This window comes from Emydura macquarii, unplaced genomic scaffold (genome assembly GCF_026122565.2).
Source record: "Emydura macquarii macquarii isolate MOO-44397 ecotype Brisbane River unplaced genomic scaffold, CSIRO-AGI_Emac_v2 contig_3603, whole genome shotgun sequence".
Classification (NCBI taxonomy): Eukaryota; Metazoa; Chordata; order Testudines; family Chelidae; genus Emydura; species Emydura macquarii.
In genome coordinates this window covers 7571709-7593603 of record NW_027133740.1, presented here as the reverse complement: position 1 = coordinate 7593603, position 21895 = coordinate 7571709, and the positions used below count along the sequence as shown (strand labels likewise).

General features: G+C 41.5%; 1 protein-coding gene across 11 annotated transcripts in view; it reads right to left on the bottom strand.

The window, feature by feature from the left end:
• Window positions 1-21895, bottom strand: part of TNIK (TRAF2 and NCK interacting kinase) — a 279439-nt gene that overhangs the window by 98890 nt on the left and 158654 nt on the right. For all 11 annotated transcript variants that reach the window (XM_067536582.1, XM_067536587.1, XM_067536590.1 and 8 more), the window contains 4 exons: window positions 21640-21765; window positions 8353-8463; window positions 4287-4377; window positions 2618-2748 (listed from right to left, as the gene is read on the bottom strand). In XM_067536582.1, coding sequence (XP_067392683.1) covers window positions 2618-2748; window positions 4287-4377; window positions 8353-8463; window positions 21640-21765 — 459 coding nt within the window. The remainder of the gene's footprint in view (window positions 1-2617; window positions 2749-4286; window positions 4378-8352; window positions 8464-21639; window positions 21766-21895) is intronic.

Below are 21895 nucleotides of genomic sequence, written 5' to 3'. Positions count from 1 at the left end.
CCCAGCTCCTGCTCACTATTCTACTGCATATTAAGTATCCTAACTATTTAGGAAAGAGGAAAGCATCTGAGATTTCTGAAGAAAAATGCTGGCTATGAAGATATAAAGCCAGGATTTTTAACATCGAGGAATTTCAAGTGCTTTTTCCAGTTATTGACTCCTTTAGGGGCTGTAAATCTCTCCAGATTGTATTTAGAATATGCACTTAACAAGGGATCTATCTAGTGCTAGCAAGTGAGAAAGCGAAAAGCATCTCAAGAGGAAGAATCAGGCACACGAGTGATCCACTTAGGCATGTTATCCTAAGGGTAGACTCAGTGGACAGGATATCTGAGCCAGAAAGTCTTCTTGTGTGAGGATTTGCAATGGAGGACCTGTCCTTGCTGGAAGGGGCATTGCCACTGAAACCAGGGGAAATGCCATTTCAGCAAATCTTCCCTGCAGCCTCTTTTTGGGGCATTCCTTTGAAGTGCTGGCCAAAGAGAAAAGCTGCTCCCCCAGAGTGGAAATGCCTGAGGGAGGGTGGTAGCAGCACCATATGCCCTCTTGTGGAGTGAATACCCCCTGGGGCACAGGGAAGTATAATTTACATTTCCCTGGGCCAAGATCTGTGAAACCAAATCCAGGCCATTCAGCAGTCACTCCTTGGAAAGCCAGTTCCTTAGTGTGAGATATGCAAAGAGCAACTTCCAGCTGGGGCAAGCTCACCACTGCTCCTTTGGGTTGGCTAAGGGAAGCTCCTTCGTGGTTCCCCCAGTAGAGTTGCAGCCTATGAACCATGAAGTTTTTAGTTCATGTCTCAGGAGCAGTATCGTGCAGAATGTGTGTGTACACTTACACAAAGGAAGACCAGACACAGGACTGGGGAGCTGCTAATTGGTTAAATCTGATTTGGTATTTGGCAACCAGTTGGCAGACACTGTATGTACTAAATAAAGCAACATTGCAACTGCACATAAAGTTTTCTAATCTGAACTAAAATGCTTGAGGCAGAGATACACCATATAGTAGCTAGTATGGGTTACATATAAAAAAAGTAAAGAACTTGTGTTACCGAAATGATCCCTACTATAAAACAGACTATCCAGTAGTCTTAAACAAATGCCTGTCATAGTGGTTAACCAAAGAGGATTAATTGCAGATTAAACTATTTATACATGTGCATATCATTAACAATTTAAATAACCCTTGGTTATTGGAAGCTGGACAGCTGCTCTCAAGAAAACAATCACTTGTCGTTGACATATTTTAATAGATTAAATGTACAAGATTTTTTTGTACATTTTTAGGCCTTCCATCACATATATTTTATTTGCCCTGTGGGAAAAGTAACCATGGAACAAGGGTATGATGTTGTGTCACAATGGTGAAATGTTTGCATCATCACATGGTAAAGTCATATGGCTAAAATGCAGCTAGTCTTCTATAGGTCCTTGCTTCAAAGGGTCTCAAAGTGCTTTACAGACATGATTTCTCACAATGCCCTCATGGGATGTGACATGGGCAAACTGAGGCACAGCAACGTTTAAGTTTATTTTTTTTCAAAACTGCCTATTCATTTTGGAAGCCTAGCTTGAGCCACCCAGGGGCTGGTTTTCAGAGGGGCTGAGAATGCATTGGAGCAATAGACGCTCAGCACTTCTGAAAATCAGGTTCTGAACACCCCACGCTAGACGTTCAAAAATGAGACAACCAGAATTAGTGGACACTTTTGGCGACCTGGGCCTAAGTGACTTGCCTACAGTTAAAGTGAGGCAGAGTCAGAAACAGAGTACAGGAGTCCCAAGTCAACCTTAGCATCAGACCTCACTATTTCTAGTTTGAACTTGGAAGTCATGATTCCTGGCTTCTATTCCTGCTACTGCCATTAACTTAAGGCATGATCTTGGGCAATGACAACATTGCATCCTCATGACAACATTGCAGCAGTGACATGATATTACGTTGTCATCAGGCCTCAAATAAAATTGGGAATCCGAACAGGACAACACAGATCAGTGAAAACTGGGACGGCCCACAAATTTCTGAACATGAGACAACCATAAGACCTCAGTGTGAATGCTAGCCAGCCATGCAGATTTAAAGATATTATTTCAGCTCTTCTTCTCTTGACAGGATAGTATTTCAATATACTGCACTGAAAAGCACAACACAGTAGTTCAAAGGAAGCCTGTAATACCTCATTCAGCACTGAGAAAGACCTTTTGCTGTAATCTTTAGTGCTTAAACAGCATGACAAGGATTCACATTAATAACAGACTGACATCTTGGAATCTTGACTGCCATAATGCAGGAGAGGACGTGTCTGTGGACTTACAGATTTTTAAAAGCTGCCACGATCCTTTGCCAAAATCCTGAATATTAATAACGTTTGTAGCTGGGATGTAACATTTAAGATCAGATCAAGTGTCCTCTTCATATGTTTATGATCAGAATTGTAAATTCAAATGGTGACAATGTTGATTTAAAAAGTTAATCTGAGATATATTCTTTCTGAGTCTCTGCTTGTTTTAATACCTTGACTAATTTAGACACCTTAATGAATACTTTTTAGACCTCATTCAATATTATATTTGTAGCAACATGTAAATGAACAGGAAGATACTTGATTAGGTACCTTGAAGTCATAAGTGGCATCAGGATTTTCATCACAGGCAATGACCTCAGGGGCCATCCAATAAGGAGTGCCAATGAAGGTGTTTCTTCTACCCACAGTTCTGTCGAGCTGAGCACTGACACCAAAATCCACTGTGCAAAAAAAAAAAAAAACCAAAAAAAAAACCACATGATCATAAGTAAAGCAGAGACAAAACTGAATATTTTTCAGCTGCAACATATGAAGATGGAAAATAAAGTCATGTTAAGTTCATACAGACTGACTATTCTCTGTCTTCAGAAAAGAGATGTATTGGGCCAAAGTCACTCCTGACTGAACTCCCCTGACTTCAATGGAGTCCTGGTAGGGATGGATTTGGCCATCTGATCTCTTTGTATTGATGGGAATAATGCACCTGCTCCTTATTACTAGAGTTTAGTAAGAAGAGATCTTGACTCTATGTACTAATGGAGAAGAAAGTTAGGAATAGAAACAAACCACAGCCTTTGTTCTGTCCTATTCGATGTGTGTCAAGGAAAGCCATACATTTTCAAAAGCCCCATTTTCTGGAAACACTCTTCCTGTGAATCACATAAATATAATAGACATAGGGAACTAAAGACTAAGGACAAAGGATCATAGGGAAAATGTTAAGTCTGGAGCTGCATAATGAAGCAACAGGTGAGATCTTTCTAATCCATGAGAAGATCCTCTGGGCTGGTTTCTCTGGTTCACCAAGTTCACTTTGCACCACATAACTTAAAATGGCAGGAGAATTTTCCCTTCGAGGGGGAACCTCCACCAGTGTAAAGCTGGATGAACCAGCTGTGCTGTGTCCTAAGATGGAACCACCCTTTCTGGTATGAAGGGAAGGAAGGAAAGAAAGAAGGAACATGGCTGAATGAGGTTCCTCTACACCCAATTCTCCACTTGCATAAAATCCCTGAAATACCCTACGTCAGTGGTATAAGTTCACGTTGCCCTCCTGCAGCTTTAACATGCTGGTGTTGGACAGCTGAGTCTCAAGCTCTCTGTGACTAATTGTATACGGTCTCCTATATTTTCCTCTTCACTGATGTGTTGTGGGGCATGAGAGGAGGAGTGAGTGGTGATGGCACCTGTGACACTTAAACGCAGAATAATCCTGACTGAGATTCTCTCAAGTGTGTTGATCATGGCACCACCGAGACCACCACAGTGCAATGATTAAAGAATAAGACTATGCAATTTTGATTGTTCAGGACACCAACATGCAGTTGAGATGGAATCCTCTCAGTTTAAATCTGTAGGGCATTTAATAGGGACACAGTAGAAACATACATTGGCAAATTTTCAACATGCAGAGATGGGGGCAATATGCAAAGATGATCATAAATGTGTAAATCCACATATGGAAACACAACTACCCAACTTACGTGTCCAAATATGATAGTGGAACAAATGTCAGTGCATGTGCATGTTTTTAACATTTGGATGTCAGCCATTATCTGATGATAATTTGGTGCATGATATTTAGTCATATCCAAGTTCATTTTAATGAGTCCAGCACAGAACAATAAGTACTTGATCTGTCCCCATTCCCAAAGGAGGCAAGTCAATTACTCAGTCTCCACCAGTTTCATTCTATCTTCCCAGCCAACTTCATCCCACGCTTTCCTTATATTTTCCACAAGTTTTATGCCATTCTTACCCAGTTTAACTTCTGCATTTTCTGTCAGCAACACATTCTGTCCCTTGATGTCTCGATGAATTACTTTATGCTGGTGTAGATGACTCAAACCCTGGAAAATTCAGTAGACAAGCAATGTAAGTAGGACCCAAACCCAAAGATTATTGTTTTATACCATTTTCCCTCTTGCCACCAGCACACTAATTATCCACCAAAAATGGGAGATTCATGTTGGAATTAAATCACTTCAAAACACTTTGTCATGTGTACAAAATAATGTCCTACGTTCCACATTGGAATGGTATAAGTAGAAACACCCACTTATTAACTGTATTCATGCCAGTTGGTGCTTTACATGATGAGTGAAAAGAACTGTAAATTCTATAAGATTTAGGACTGAGCATTCAATTTCTTCAGGACCCAGTATGAACCCCAAACACCTCAGTGTCTATAGTAATGTTTTTACATGTGCTTTTTTGCCTTAGGGAGCCATTTGAGTGGCTGAAACAGAAAATTTGGTCCTCTCTATATTTCTATCAACCAGAAACTGAAATACCAGATTTTGTGTTATATTGGCCCAATAAATAGAACTCTCATGCATTACAAAATTCTATTAAAAATACAAATACTAGAAATTACCCATACCCCTAATAGAGACATAGCTCAAATTAAAAGCCTCTTTTGCAGGCTAGTAGTAAATTAGCTTTCCATTGTGTCTTTTTATTTGTTCATTAATTTCTCTGTGCAACCTGCATTTTTATTTCATGTGTTTACTATTTCAGGGTTTAAAAGTAATAGCCACCTATATTGCTAGTCTGGTACAATATGAATTACTTTAAATGCTAATTTTGTATTGGTTTTCCTTTTATATTAAATATTCATATTTTAAAAAGAAAATTTCCATCATCACTGCTGGCCATTATTAATCATTTTATGCTTGTTATTTTAGGACTACGACAGAGAATTTCTATAGAGATCTAGAAGCCTGCTTGCATTTCAGTTCATCACTGCAGTATTTCAGTTTTAGTCTCTAGCTGTTTGATCCTACATGCATCCAAGGAAATGGCAAGGGTTCCATTCAGTTATGTAGGATCAAGCCCTCGATGTTGTAAAATTATATCAAGCCTTCAATCTTAAATAATATTTATGAGTCCCCATCGATTACAGTGACAAGATAAGCAATATTAATGACTTGCAATGATATATAGCATTGTCAGTATATGATCATATGTTTCTACATGCCACCTCTTTATTAGCAGGGATCAGAATGAATTTATTTAAAGTACATCTAAATGTACCATGAATAATTTACTTGTATAAGCCTGGAATTATTTTAATTGCTAATTAACTAAAGAACGATAAGGACTATCATTAGCGGTATTCCCAAACCGAAGAATGACTGCCACCTTGGCAGGCTGGAGAATTTGGCTAGCAAGACACCATGCTGGTTTCTCACTAGCCAATGATTATTTGAAAGGCACCAGGATACTAAAATTGACAGATGCTACATACATGCATACTTGTATCTTTCAAAACATACCTGGAAGACTTTAAAAACAAATATATTGTATATGGACTAATGGTTTCTTTGCTGTACAGTGTATAAATATGTAACAAGCCAGCTTTTCTTTGTGAGTAGAATATGTCTTAAATTGTGTTACAAAGCACAAGGGCCAAAAGAGTAACAATGTCAAGCACTCGAGAACAGTAATACTGAAAGATGCTAATTTCTCAAACTCTTCCGGGGTTTGTAAAACTAGACCTTGGGTCTCCTCCCTCCCCCCTGAACCCTTCTACAGCCTGTAATTTAAACTCCTGGGTTTATTTAAAGATGGAATGTTTTTCTCAAAACTAAAGGGAAACCTGTTTTCTGAATTAAGGATAGAAGGATCCTGAAAGAAGTACGGGGATATAATGTAAGCGGTTATTTAGACTGTAAGCTTTTTGGGGGCAGCGACCCTCTTTTTGTTCTGTATTTGTACAGCATCTAGCACAACGGGGTTCTGGTCCATGACCGGGTCTCCTAGGCACTACCAAAATATAATACAATAAAGAAAGAAAGAGCTGGCACAGTACCACTCCTTTCAGAAGTGCTTCTGGTTGGGAGAGTGGAGACACACAGAACTAGGAATGTCTCAACTGTTCCTTCTTGGCTTCTTAAGTATACACACAACAAAGAAGGAGAAAATCCCTCTTCTGACTCAGTTTCTTTTCTTCCCACTTCCACAAACCCTTTGAGCCACAGATCATGCAATGATTCCCTTCCCCTCAACTCTACAGTAACACAGCAGGCCACTGTCACAGGCTGGCTGGCCCTTCAAGGCAAGCTGGGCTCCGCCTGGCCCGTGACTTAGCAGCCACCTCTCAGCCTTGCTCCTGATTTGTCCACATAGGGGCAATTTAGTGATCCCAGCTGGGTGTAATGGAGACTAACGTCACCTGCAGAGGACTACTTAAGAGCTAAGCTCAGTTGAGAGGACAAAACTCAGGAGGGAGGAAGTTCACTCACTCTCTCTCTCTGGGAAGGGCCTGGGATAGGCAGAGTGAGGAAGGCCGCAAGGACAGAGCTGATCCTTGTGGCAGACCCTGCAAAGGGGTAAGATCCAGGGAGAGGCTGCAGAGGAGGCAGGACTCTCCTATGGAAGTAAGTCCACAGGGAGCAGAGAAGGCTCCTGGAAGCTGGCAGAGAGGGGGCTGAGTTAGGACCTACTATGGGTGGAAGAGACCCACAGGGAGCCCTGAGATAGGTTTTGTAAGTGGAAGCAGGAGACTTCAGTAGCCCAAGGGGACAAAAGAATTATTCAAATGTGTTTGGATTTTCATTTGGACCTTTCAGTTAGCCCAGAAAGGGTTTGAACTTTGTGTGACTTGAGGGCTAAGCCATGGAAGACCCAGTGAGAAGACGACGACCTGCAGCAGGTGCTAGAGCCAAGGATAGAGGTGATATACTGCATGAATGCAAGCAGGCATCCCAAAGACGTGCCTCGCTGCAACTACTCATGGCACAGCCAAATGCTGAGCCTTGACACCTGCTGGATCATGACTCAATGTTTAGGTTCTGACTCATTGGCAGAGCTATTTTACCAAACAGGCGTACCAGTTCATACATTTCAACTAAGCCTATGTAACTGTGGTTTCCTGAGACCAAAGGTAATGTCACTACAACAGCTGATTAGCTACAGTACTTGTTATTTTGCACATCAAATTGGTGGTGGTGGTGCGAAGGGTGGCATGTACTATAAATAAACAAGTGCTTTGTCACCACTGGACAGCAACTGGAACTTTGTGAGCATTTCATATCTTCATTCCATGTGCATGTTTGAGCACTCACTTCCTCCTCAGTTTTTTGGCACTCATTCAGATGGCGGTTACTTCTTGAAATCTATCCTGTATAGGGTTCTCACACCATCTATATGATGGACTTAAAAAACAAAACTTATTTCTTACATTCATAGCTTTTAAGGTCAGAAGGGACTATTATGATCACGTAGATGGCCTTCCTGAATGTCATGGGTATCATATAGAAGTGCATTATTTACATACAGAAGGCACCAATTCACTGCTATGGAACACCGGCACTGCCTCGTGTAAGCCGTTCCCATCAGACCCTTATCTCATGGGTATAAAAGTTTCATCAGACTCACTTAAGCCAGTGACGCCAGGCAAATTGAAAAATAAAAGTGATGTACCTTTCGATAACACAGATTCCTTCTGCAGACTGCATTAGCCCTTCCCTTTCTGTTAATCTGAAAATGTGATTCTAGTTTAAATAAATGTTTGCACCTATTTAGTATTAAAGGAAATTAAGTTTTTGTTGAGAGAAAGATTGGAGTTAAAAAGAAATCCAGAAACTCACAGAGCTAGGGGGCATTAACTGGCACTTATTTATTATGCATCAGAAAAGCACATGAATCATTCAAACCTACAGGCACCTAAGAAGTATTATCCTGTGCCAGTGTATTAGCCATACAGCCTCAAGTGCCATCTCACAAGCTTTACCTCTTTTCTAAGTGTAAAAAGCCAATCCTCAAACATTGCATTTGGTGAATGAAATATAGAACTACAGTAGCTCACTTTGGACACATACCCGTAAAATCTCCCTGCAGATATACGCAATCCACTCCTCCTTCAAAGTGTTCCCTTTTGTGTTCTTGATCAGATCTGTGACAGAGCCAGCACCACAGAACTCCATCACCAGCTGGCAAAGGAAACAAAAGTACAATGATCATAATTCAACTTGAAAGCATCCTCTGGGTTGCAATAACCCAATGCAGAACATTGCAGTTGGCAAGGTATTTATGGTACAATTTCACTGTAACAGAAAAGTGATTGTTGAATAATTTTGAATTTATTTGCTTTTTAGTTGCAAGATTTTATTTGTTTAGAAAGAAATTTTTGGAGTGTTTGAGAAGCCTGTTTTCCTTCAAGAAGCATCAGTAACTATTACTGAAAAACAATGAAAAAAATTAGAAATCTTGAGGTCACCAGTCCCACTACAACATATTCTATATTCTCACTATAGGGCCTAGTTCCATATCAATGCAAATAGGATATATACAAGGTCCCAGAGTCAGTTTCTTGAACATAAATCATCCATAAATGTGTGCAAACACTATTCAATTGGGGAGAAGTTTTCTTCCTATAATTTCACTGTCAACCATCTACTTAAGTGTTCACTTTTTTCCACTGCGGGACTTTTCTCTGTTTCCTTCCATATCAGAAAACATTTCTTAACAGGTGAAGTTTGTTATACTGTGATATAGTCTGCCATGGAGAGTGACTGAAACCCCATCACTAGCGTTGTTTCTAGTTAGACTGAACACAATTCTTTTCCCACTCTTCCACTGCTTAATTTGTTTTAACAGAGAGAATGAACCTGAGGATCTTACTCAGGCCCAGACCCAAAATTGCCATTGATCAGCCATGAAATAAAAGAGACAAGATCAGTCCAATGGGTCTGATCCTGCAGTCCATATGCTCCCTCAAACTCCTACTGGTTTCAGGGGAAATTTTGTGCACATAAAGAATGCAGGACTAGGTCCAATATGTATAAATATGCAGCATAATGTAAAGGATCATGGAAGAAGATTTCCCAGTGTGTAGAGGAGTTTGCGCTTCTTAAAATGTCTGAATTTAGTTTTGCTAAAATAATTTGGCTTATTATTTAGGGCTTAGATAGTATTTCACATTTTCAAAGCAAGTGACATCACTTTACTAAAAATTGAAAGCTGAAAAGAGAAAGGGGAAAAAAGACAGCGAAAAGGTTAGTTGTGTCCCAGCTGCTTGGGGATTCAGTTAAAGGGACTATCCTATTGGCACAGTCATAAAACAAAGACCAAACACTATTATAAATCTTCCGTTCAGAAAAAATACTTCAGTAGAACATAGGGAACAATGCTGTACTAGCAGAAAGAGCGACCATCTTGATCTATTACATCTTTTCCATATCTAGTTTTTATAACTTTTAGGATCATTTGTTTCTCAGGTCTGCTCTAGATAAAGGCTGATAAATTCTTTGCATGTCCCTGAGAAACAAAAGTTACTTTTACATTATAAAACTGGATCCAAGAAATGAACTTGTAATTGGCTAAATCAGTCATGTGACTACACAGGTAATTAGCACACCTTCAGAAATTGCAACTTTTCCCTCCTAACTGATGAGAACAAGGATTAAAACACCAAACACTGCTGAGTAGGTCAATAGCTTCACAACCCAGAAGAACAAAATCAAGGGTTACCAATTATTCCCCATAAAATGGAATAATGTAGCACTTGGCTAGAAAGAAGTTTTTCTTTTCTCTTTTCCCCCTTAACTGATCGATACATGGGAATTTCAGCATCTGCACCTGTGTGTCTGGTGAAATAAGCACTTAGGATACTACAGTAATAAGGACTATAGAAAATCTTTAGATAGATAGGTCGGTGGCTAAATATAACTTGAATTTGATATACACAAACAGGAAATAAAACTGTTAAGGATTTCATTACATTACATACTACTGTGATGGAGGTTGAGGGTGGTTGATCTGAGAGAGAGGCTCTTTATATCCCCACACAGACCCCCAACTCCTAACATCACCAGGCCATCACCCCACAGTTACACCCCAGAACCCCCCACCCCAACTCCCTCCTCCACATTCAACAAGCACCCTCCCAAATAAATCCATATGCAAGTTCCTACCGTGACTCCAAACCCACAATTCTGCAGGTGGGTGAGTTGTGGCAAGAAACTGAGGGTGACTTTTGAGTCCCAGGCAGGGAAAAAAAAGGGGGGGGGGGTTGGGAATCAATATACATTTGTCTTTTCCCTCAAGACTGACAGACACTCATTGTATCTGTGTCTATATTGCTCATAACTAGAAAACGATGAAAAATGAAGGGCCCATTACACTATATATTGCAATCACAAAATATGAAAAAGGAGCAAACATCATTAATTTATCCATTAATATGAAGGATCATCTCCATAGTGATGCCCCCTCACTCAAGTTGTATACTCCTGTCCTTGATTTCAATCTGGTAAAGATTTTGTAGCAGTAAGTACATAAAGTAACCATTTGCCTCATGTAATCCCTGAATAATTGTGAAGTCTCCTAGAAATAAAAAAAGATGAGAATCCCAGGAGAGCTTAATGCCCAACTCAACTTTTCAAGCTACTGAGAGATGTACAATCCCATAATATGTGTAAAAGAATAACCAGCACCAGCAGATATTATTATTATTGGCAATACCAGTAGCACACGGGTCCAACAGGGGTTAACAATGAACATTTGTTGCTAACTGTGAGGCATTTCCAATAAGCTGTGCCATTAACTCTTTAAGAGAAGGGGCAGCAGCAAGCTAACGTTGTCAATGTACCTCAGCCTGCAGAAGAAGGGTAACGGCCCTCTGACTTGAAGAACAGCATTTCCTGTGAAAGCTTTGTACTGAAGGGATAAAGAACTAAGTAATTGTTACAAATAGAGGTGGACAAAATATGTGAAGTGAATGTTTTGAATTGCCTATTTCTTTGTGTTTTAAACTCACATACTACTGCAAAAATGTAGCCTTGCTGTGAGAAATTATTCAGTGACGTTAGCCACAGGCTGTATAGAACACAGGGTGGTAGCGCAGGAGGGTAGAGGAGTCTGCTTTATCTTCACCTTCTCCACTGGCTAGCCGTAACAGTATTTTGCACACGTTCAGCAATTTACAGACATTATGTATCACAACATTTGTGTCATAATGCCATTACCTTTATTTTATATACATAGGAATTGAGGCTTGGCATGGTTAAGTGATTTGCTCGGGGCCACCATGCACATTGGTGGCAAACCTGGTAATCGTATCCAGAAGTCATGGTCCCTGAACCCATTTTCTAACCATCAGACAAAACTGCCAGCCCATTACAAAGGGAAGAATAGTTTTGCGGCTAAAGCAGTAGGCTAGGCATCAAAAGATCTGGGTTCTATCCCCACCTCTTCTACAGGCTTCCCGAGTCTCAGCTTTCCCATCTATAAAATGGCAATAAACCTCATGGTATGTGACAAGGGTGGTTATCAGGATTCATTCTGTCATATTTGTAGAGTGCGCTGAGATCTTCAAATAGCGTGCCTTCTAATCTGTATAATATTGCCTGTAGATACAAGACTAATAGAGCAGTTAGCCTAATAACTGCTTGTATCATTATCAAGCTTGTTAAATGCTGGAGATATTTAGGGGCGGGGGAAGATAATAAACCAGAAATGCTGACTGAATTTTTATTAATCTTAACTAAAATTACAAGCAGGCTAGGGTGGAGGTAAGATCCCATTCTAAAATCTAATTTCCACGGCTGATTATTAAGGATTTTTAATATAGTTCATTTAATATTTATTTCCCCCTTTTAGTTAGAGCAGCAAACTTTACAGACGAGGCATGTAAATGCACAGCAGCTGTTACTCAATTGTGGCCTGCATTCTCTGAGCATATTGCTTCATCAATCCTCACAGCTTGTGAATCAAAGCATTTGCCTCTTAATATAGAAGTGGCCCTCAAATGCATTTCCCAGGCCCCCTCTGGTCTTGCTTCCACTGTGCAGTACGTTCTGCAAGCTCTGAATTAAGAGCCAGAGCTCAGAAATGACTAGCGCTTGTGCATGAAGCCAGGGTCCAGCAGACGTCTGGATCTCTCCCAAGGGAACATCAATGCTCTAAAGAGAGCCCCTCCAGAACTACTTCTCTGCAATTCCCTACCCCTCCTGCGGCTGATTTTCCTGTCCCCCAAACCAAATTCTTTCCTGCTGCACCCTTGCCGTCAAGAGCAACTGATTGAGTCCCAACTGTTCAATCAATCCACGCCATGTTTAACCCTGGATTCTGAAGTGGAATCTCTCTGGTATTCAGTTCACATCAGGAAGCTAGGGTAGAGGAGCTCCAAATAGAAACATGACAATGACTTGCCCTTGGGCAGCCGTGGGCTCTTCCTAGTCACATAGGTCCCAGCTCTTCCCGGGGCACTGCACGACACACCAAAGGCAGGATTTCCCAAAGTGCTCAGTGTTGTCCCCACTTTGCTCCCACTGGCAACAATGATAAAACTCCCATTGACTTCCATGGCAACAGAGCCAGGCCATCATGGAGTGTATTGAAATCCCCTCTGGCCCTTAATTTACTAGCCAGCGTTCAGTCCCAAATTCCCTTGCAATGGTCCCCCCAGACTCTAATGGCCGCAGGCCACCTCAGAGAGTGAATCTCCTAACTGCCCTGCCCCACAAGTGACCAGCTGTATTGATATTAGCTCCACTTCCTGGTTTCGTCTCTATGTAGATAGGCTGCTGGAGGCCTCACAAAACACAATTGGTAGTGATTATCTGTGGGGGGAAGGGGTGTTACCACAGCCTGAGTTGTCCAGGTGGGTGCTGCGGGGGGAGAGAGTTGACAGAACTGACCAAAAGGTGGGAACAAGGTGGAGAGAGTCCAGTGCTTCCTACTCAGCACCAGGGGCTACAAACCCTATAATAGTTCTGTGCTTGGATACAGAATGGGGCTGAGCACAGGCCAGTGTGTTGATTCCAGCCAATATAAACTGCTTAGGGACTATTATGCTTCCATAGCTCCTTTATAAAGGGACACTTCTTTATTGTCATTCACATCATTACTCTTTATGCTAAAACCACACAGTTATTAACACCTGCAGCCAATAGCAGGGCCTTAAAAATTCAATAACCTTCACCTGGTAATTCAGCAGAAAAGCCCCTGCTTGTTTCGGAAAATGAGAAAACAATTGATTTTGTATTAAGCATCGATTAAAATATTCTGTAGAAATGAATGTTCCCATTCAGCATGCTGAACTGAATAGATAAAGGTGGATTTTAATTGACTCTACAAGCGCCACAGCTAGAACGGGCTGCAAGTTAAACAGCACGACCTGCAGTTTCTGACTCTGCTCCTTTTAGGCACCACAACCACAATGACATGTCTGGCTGGCTGCTTTAGCCAGGAGGGTACAGAAATGTATGCCACTGACACGCCAGTCTCCTTTCTTTGAAGGGAGTGGCCTACAATATAAACACCCTTGCAGACTTTCACAAATAATTTGCCTGGCTACATTCTGTTAGCGCCTTCTAACAGTACGAGTCCAGACAAGTAATTCACATCACTTAGGAAGCCTGAAAGTAGGTATTGTCAGGACTTCTAAGCAGGCAGGAAGCTTTGGACTCACAGAGTGGAAGAGATATGAGTGCACACAGTCACAGGATTGAGAGTTTACAATACATATATAGCTCCTGCAGAAATAGCTTTGAACAGACTCCATTAACCAGTCCTGTTCAAAGCCAATCTGCTTATAACTCTCTCTTTTCAAGCACTCCTTTCGTATTTTGCTCTCAGGTCATGTGGGTTATTGCTGAAAATGGGCCCTGAAGGAACTGACCAGAATTAAAGATCAGCTTAAATCTTTGCTTGCCAAATTGATATGTCTAATTATTTAAGCTGTGTTATGGAAGGTTTCAGTTGTGCAAAGACATTCTTCAAAATGAGTCCACTTAACAAAACAAGACCAGTTCTGCTCTTTGGTAAACATGTGTGCAACCCCTGGTAGACTGGATTAGTTTGCATGCATGTAAATGACAGCAGGATTTGACCTGATCCCTTTTAGAACCCTCGGGGGCAAACCATACTCTCAGGAACACCAGTGTACCTGAACTGCAGTGGGAGTTGCCCTGGATTTACACCAGTATTACCTAGAGTAAAGCTGGCCCTTATAGATTTTAAATGCTGAAAAATACAATTAAGAAAAGATTAAATGGCTGCAGGTCATACTGTTATATTTTAAAATCTTTCCTTTTCCATTTTTTGCAGGATTCCCCTGACGCGTGCACCTCTGTACCTAGAGCATCTGCTCACCAACAACCTGGCTGCAGCTGGAGGTTCTTCAGAGAACTACCCCTCAGTTGATCTGTCTGTAAGTGACATTACATCTTAGAAAGGCTGACTGAGTAGTACTACCTCCCAGCTGTGGCAGAGATGTGGCAAGGCATATATGAGCAGGGACTCTGAGGTACTTGCCAAGGCTCATGTTTGTAATATCCCCTCCCCCCTCTATATAAATCTACCTACCTTCCCACTCATTTTTAGGGTTGCCATGGAAGCAATCCATCTTCCGTCAAAAAGGTGAGTACCTCTCCCCACTGGGGAATGGCTACATTACCACTGTTCTGCCCTCAGCTGTCACCAGCCTGAAGCTTACTCTGCATGCTGTGTAAATCCAATTCTAGAAGCAGCAGCAAAATCCAATACAATTGTACATGCATGGCAGATCATTTCAGTTAATCACTTCAGTGCACTGCAGATGGCAAGGACAGATGACAATCATCCAGTAAAGCAGCACCCACATTAACACACAGCATACAGCCACAGGGTAACATACTGAAATTAAGAAGAGACCCTACAGCTTACATTTCCAGAATAGGCCCTGGAACAGCAACGTGCCTAGGAAGGATTTCTTTGTGGTGACCACCTTTGCAAACAAGTAAAAGCTTCTTTATGACCTCATGCATAATTCTGTCCCTCTCTAAAAATCCATCACTTACATCACCCCATGCCCAGTGCTCTGACAATGATATCAACCTCAACATCTTAGCAGTCCACCTCTCTCAAATGACCCCATGTTTTCTTGCACAGTGATCTGTACTTCATGGAATGCCCTCTCTGAGCTTGTGTGCAAGGCCACGACCCTGTACTCAGTCAGTCAATCTTTCTTGTTGCCTACCATGACACCTACAAGCAATTTGATCACTACATCCTCTAATCTATTTGCTTTATTTATTTGTTGAGTGAACTACTCACTTATGTGGAGAAAAGTCATCCAGTGATGAGAGGCACAGTCATAAGGAGACTAGAATTAAGGCTGGGAATTGATATTTGGGGTCAAAGAGGTGATAATATGCAGAGATGAGGGGTGGGGGACGGAATTAAAGAGTTTAACTGTATAAAAAATTCACCAACAAGCTATGTGCCTACCATCACTTTGCTTGTGGCTCTACTGCTCAGCTTCTGTCTTCTTAGACTGCACATTCTTCTGCATAGGGAATGTGTCTCTGAATAGGGAATGTGTCTCTGTGTTCACAAGCGGTGTACCTGCTGCCCCACACAGGGCTATGCCTAAATGGCAGGTCACTATGGAGGAGGGGGTGAGCTCAGCTGTGAACAGTGAGTGAAAGTTCAAAAAATGTCACAATAACCTATCATAACAAATATTGGGAAAAGGTGCAATAAAGAGACAGATTGAATTAGTCCAAACAAAAAGGCCCACTGACATAATTCAAGGGCTGTGTTAAGATCATGCCTGATAAACAAAACAGTGTGGGGCTGGAAATCAATGAAGCAAAACTGGAGTGTGGGAAATGAGATCTAATTGATGGACAAAATAATGAGAGGAAGGGTTATTCTACTGATCACTCCCTTTTGGGGTCCTTAAAAGAAGAGATGGGGAGTGAAAAAAATCAGTAGAGGAGAAAAGCTGGCTACTGTGACGCTGGCTGACAAAGATAAGAGAAGGAGAGGAAGCGAGCTTCACCATCATGGCTGACACCCCATCATCTCCTGGGACCCCCAATCCTGAGAAATGTCCTGACCAGACCAGGCCTGAAAGAAGGACCAAGATGACACTGCGACCTCCATCATGTCCAGCTAAATCCTGACCACCACCTCAGATGTGAGAGTGTCTTCCTCCCCAATCCCGCAAGTGTCCTTTTCCTTCCCTACCTTATTTCTTCTCTTTCCTATTGCTCTTTTTTCCTTCTGTCTAATAAGAATCTGGCTTCACCAGCCAAGACTGCATATTTTGCAACATGCTGAAAGACTGTGACCAGAAAGAAGCTGCTAGAAGCAATGCCCTAAACAGCCAGACCAAGCTGGTACATGTTTTCCAGGTCTCAGAGTAAGCTGATAAGACCGTGTGTTGTGCCTGGTTTTTTGTTTTTGTAAAGAGTGAGATCAACACTAGCTACAGAAGCTGCATTTAAAACAAATCTTTGCTGATCTTTTCTTTATCCTTTTGTGTGTGTGCCTGTCTTATTTTGTCTTCTAGGACATGGGAATGGACTTTAACAACAGGCTGAAGCTGTCAGTGTTGCTATCTTAACTAACTTCTTCTTTTTTTTCCCCAAAGGAAAGTTATTACCATCTTTAATATCATCTAAGAGATTGTTAGACACAGGGCCTTTTCCTTCTAAAGAGCCTCTCCAGTTAAGGGGAAAGAGGGATGTTGTTAAAATGAAAGACTTACTTAATACCTTACCCTTCAAATGCTTTATCGGTTTTCCTTCTTTTCTGTATCTTTAATAAAAGATTAAAACAATGTTTAATTGTGTTTGTCATGGCACAAAACTGGTTGAGGTTTCCTGACATCAACCCCTGAACCTTGCTTAACACTGTTTAATGCTGGACAATTTCAGGGTCATGTTAATACCTTTATCTCTTTGGGTCCATATATTTCATTACATTAATACAACCGGGGCCATTGTCTCTCACCTCCTCCCACCCCCTCTGAAGGAAGATTTGCATCCACAGGGGGATGGGTAGGGAACAGTCCATGCACTACCCAGAGCAGACTGATCATCCATGACGATTACCAGGACACACAAGCAGGAGGAAAGATTCCTTGTGCCTTTTCCTCTGTGTACCCATGCGAGGGCCAGGCACATTCTGGCCCTAACAAAGCAAGAGATTAACTGACAACACACACCGACAAACAAAGACAGTGGGGGAAATCAGAGCTGCATTTTTATACTTCCCTGATTCACTTTAGCTCTATTTCCCAAATATATTCCTCAGTACTGAGTGACCTAATGTCCTAGTCCACCTATTAGCTGAGCTCTGCTATTTTATGCTATAGAAGGATCTACCTGGATGAGACAAAATAATAGTTTTCTGGGAGCAGAATTCTCTAAGATTTGCAGTGAATTTTGTCTCAGATATTCTCCTCTAGCTACATGCATAGAACCCCATTGACAGAACATCAGCTTGAGCAGAGAGTGCAGCTCAGTGATATCAACCATGCACATCTGAAAGCAACATTTTGACCAAAACGTGGTTTAACCAATTTCAATGTCTTTTATGCTGAAAGCCCCACAGTTCAAGGCCTGAAGGGACTATCAGATCATCCAGTCTGACTTCCTGTATATCTCAGGTCACCAACCCCACCCCAGCACCTACACACTGAACCCAACAACCAAAATCAGACCAATATAGTACAGCCTACAAGAGGTGAAACAACTATGTGCCACAGACAGAGAACAAAAAGGACCTAGGTGCACCAATGCTTGAGGCCCCTGCATAAGCAAGGAATTGATTAAGTGAGATGCACCCGGATAATCACAGCAAGTGACCTGCACTCCATTTTGCAGAAGAAAATGAAAAAACCCAAGGTCACTTGCCATCTCCAATGTCAAATATTTTGCCTTGTTCTGCCATTTCCTACACAAAAGTGATTTTTATTTCCTTTTTACATATGTGTCAGCTTTGTGATACTGCCTCTGTAGTGTCAGGAGACACAGTAGAATATGTTGTGTGCCGCTTTCTAAATGCAGGAAAATTAGTCTGTGTAGTAGCCCGTTATTTATTTGCTGGTTGCTATTACTGAATGGAGCACAGTAGAACTGAAAGACCTGTTCCACCACTATATACTGTGCAAGAATGACAATATGTTGTCAGCAGCTTGCCTTGTTTCTGAGAGATCTTAATCTCTATTGAAAAAGCTTCCTTTTTTGATTTCCGTATCAGCCCTCTCAGTGTCGATAAGGAGAATTACTTAGGCATTATCAGAAACAGTTTTATATCAATAAAGAGCCGGTGAAAAATAAACAAGCCTTTATCTCCGAAGCAAAACTGATTAAACTGGAACCTAAGAGAATTCTATCAGATACCTCAAACAATACGGAGACAAAAGCATTGCTTTTCTCCTGCTGTCAAACGGGTTTCCCTTGAATACCTCATTCAGCTCCTGTACAGGACAGAGACTTTCTAAAACTCTATCCACACAACCACTTTTAAATGTAAAGAGGATGGAATTTAGCCTGGCTTTCATCAATAGCATGCAAGCTTTAAATTATTGTGATTCATCCCTTCTTCTTCTTCACAGTAAAGGTCCAGAATCTAGACAAGCTGCTGAGTGGGTTGATTCATAGATTTTTAAGGCCAGAAAGGACCATTAGATCATCTAGTCTGACCTCCTGTATAACATAGGCCATAGATGTGCACCCAGTTACTCCAGTATTGAGCCCAAAGGAATGCAAATGCAGGGGTGGGCATAAGAAGCTTTCTCCCCTGCACACTTATGGAGGGGGTCATCGGAATCACAATTCCTGCTTGAATCTTTTCTGCTTCCAGCCGTCTGAAAGAGGTGGGACTCATTTATTTTCCTGGGCCTTTTCATGGTAGGGGAGGGTTTGACAAAGGAGGCTCTTCTATTTATGGGAGAGTCTTTCCTGGAGTTATTTATCTTTAGAAAGCTTGGGTTGCTGTGGAGGCCCTTGGATAGGATAGAAATAAAAACTGTCTGACCAGGAAAGAGTTAATCACCAGACTAAAACAGCAGCAAGATAAAAATAAATTCCACCTTGTACAACACTACACCCCTCAACAGGGTGGGAACCCAGAACCTTTAGCACTGAAGCATAGACTTCTACCACTTGGGCTATACCAACTACAAAGCCCACAGCAAGAGAAAGCTATTATCCCAAAGAAGAGATGGATCGCTGACGTCACAGGCTGGGTCAAAGGGAAGGTTAGGGGGAGCCTAATCAAGCTCTCCTACCCCAATAGTCTAGGAGAGCTTTGTCCCATGTGGTGCCCTGGAAAATGAGACGGGACACTAGGGCCATTGAGCATGGTCAGGAGAAGGCTAGCCTGGCATGGCACAGCCGACTTCTCTCCTCAACTGCAGCTGCTCTGGCAGTTCCCAGGCATTCCCTGTACAGCATCTGATGCTCTGGTGGCAGCATGAGCCTGATTTTTTAGAATGGTTTTGTGTGTTTAGTTATGTTGGCCTAGTGCCAACATTTTCCCAAGCAACACAAAGGAAACTGTGATTTTAACAGCTTAGAAAACAGCTAAACCTGAATGGAAAAGGCACTTCTCTAGCCAAAGGGCTGTCTTCTTGCTGAAATGGATAGGCCTGCCACAAACAAAGGATGTGCAAGAGGTTCTAAAAATAAATATATTAAGAAATAAAAATAATAAATCGTAAGAATGTTTTATAATGAGAAGCCTTAGCCAACCTAAATACAGGGTCACTGGCAGCTCCTCCTACATACAGTTCAACTGTATTTTTGCCACAGGTGCCATGGAAGTTATGTATTGTGTGGTTTTCTGTTCTTTTATTCCCATGACTTGCTGATATTTTGGCATGTGAATATGATAAACAGCTGAACCAATTTCTCTGGGAACCTTAGAGAGCTGCCAAATAAAAGCACGGGCTGCATGAAATGCTAAGAAAACCAATGCTCTGCAACAATTCTGTGGGGGTTCAAAGGACTATACCAGTGAACCGTCACTAAGAGCTTAAGGCCCAAATTTTCAAAAATGGCCACTAGTTTTGGGTGCTTCTGGTTTTGGGTGTCTGATCTGAAACAGATTGGGCCTGATTTTCCACAATGATGGACACCAACCACTCTGCACTTATTTGCAGTGGAATTGTGGATGCTCAGCGCCCCTCAAAAGTAATGCCCTAGAGCACCTCAAATTGGACACCCAAAAGCTGGAGAACCCCAAATTAGTGAACACTTCAAAAAATCGGGTTTGAATTCCTCCATCCCCACAACTTAATGGAATAACTCTTGAGTGCAGGGCTCAGCTTATGAAAAGGGTGGCTCCATTATGGCAACTATTATTTTTGTATCTGACCATAGTTATCATAGCACAATCACAGTTCTAGTTCCTTGCGATACAAGTGTTATTTAGATTACAAAACAGTACCCATGTTGCCCAATTTAAACTAACCTCCCATTATTTTTACTATTTTTTTTTTTTTTAAACATGGCCACCCTGTCGACTTCTGCTAAAAGGTGTCATGATAAAAACAGAAGCTATAGTTACTGGGCAGATGATGATCTCAGTTACACAAGTGTTACCCAATGGAGTACAGATTTACATCAAAATCTGGCACACTATCTTGAATTAATTTTTAGTTTCCCTAATAGTAAGAGACAAAGCACTAGATGGAATCTGAACCGCAACACCCTTGCTGATGTTCCAGCCTTGGGCCTCTCAAACAGATGCTGTCAGATGTGTGGTGGACAAATGTCAACTAGGATCTAGACTGAGACCACGGGCATTTCTCTTGTGCTAGGAGACCTATATTTGAACCTCGTTCTCCAAAGTCTGGGGAATTGCATAAGTAACCAAGACACCCTTTGTAATCTTATGTCTCAACATTCAAGTGAAAACAAGCAGGATAGGAAGGGAGGGAGGAGAGTCTGGGACTGTGATCCTGTGAGGCGCTGAGCGCTTACAAATCCATCTGAAGCCAGTGGGAGCTGCAGCCTGCGGGGGCTCAGAACTCCCAGGAATTCAACTGGCTTTAGTATTCTATTGAAAATGCTTTGGCCAAACTCCCTAGTCTCCAAAGCATCACTCAACTCCACCTACTTGTTTATTTTTGATCGGGTCCTGTATCAAAGGTGTAATCCTGTTTCTGTGACAAGACAGGAGAGCGTTCTCTCACATCGCAGCCTGCATGAGGTTTCAAGTAATATGGAGATACAGCATTTAAAAAACACACACCTGCTAGGGAAGGCCGATACAACAGCTTTTGCAATGAGGGTGGTGGATTAGACTGCAGCTGGAGGAAACTCAGTAAGTCAAACCCAAATGCTTGTAAAAAGAAAAAGAGGACATTTAAAAGCATTGCCTACCCAGAGTTGATCATCCATTCCAGGTGGGTTCTTTTTAATAAAAGCACCGTAATACGTCGCTATATTTCGGTGATGAGAATATTTCTTTAGCATGTTAATTTCTTGTTTGATCTCCTCCTCTTCATCCTGGGATAAGAAAAAATAAAACTCAGTGACACCAAAGAACACATTTTACAGATTATTCATCAGTATCATTTCTCTTCATCTTTGTTGCAGTTAGTTAATTTAAGCAGGGGACATCCCTGCCCCTTCCTCA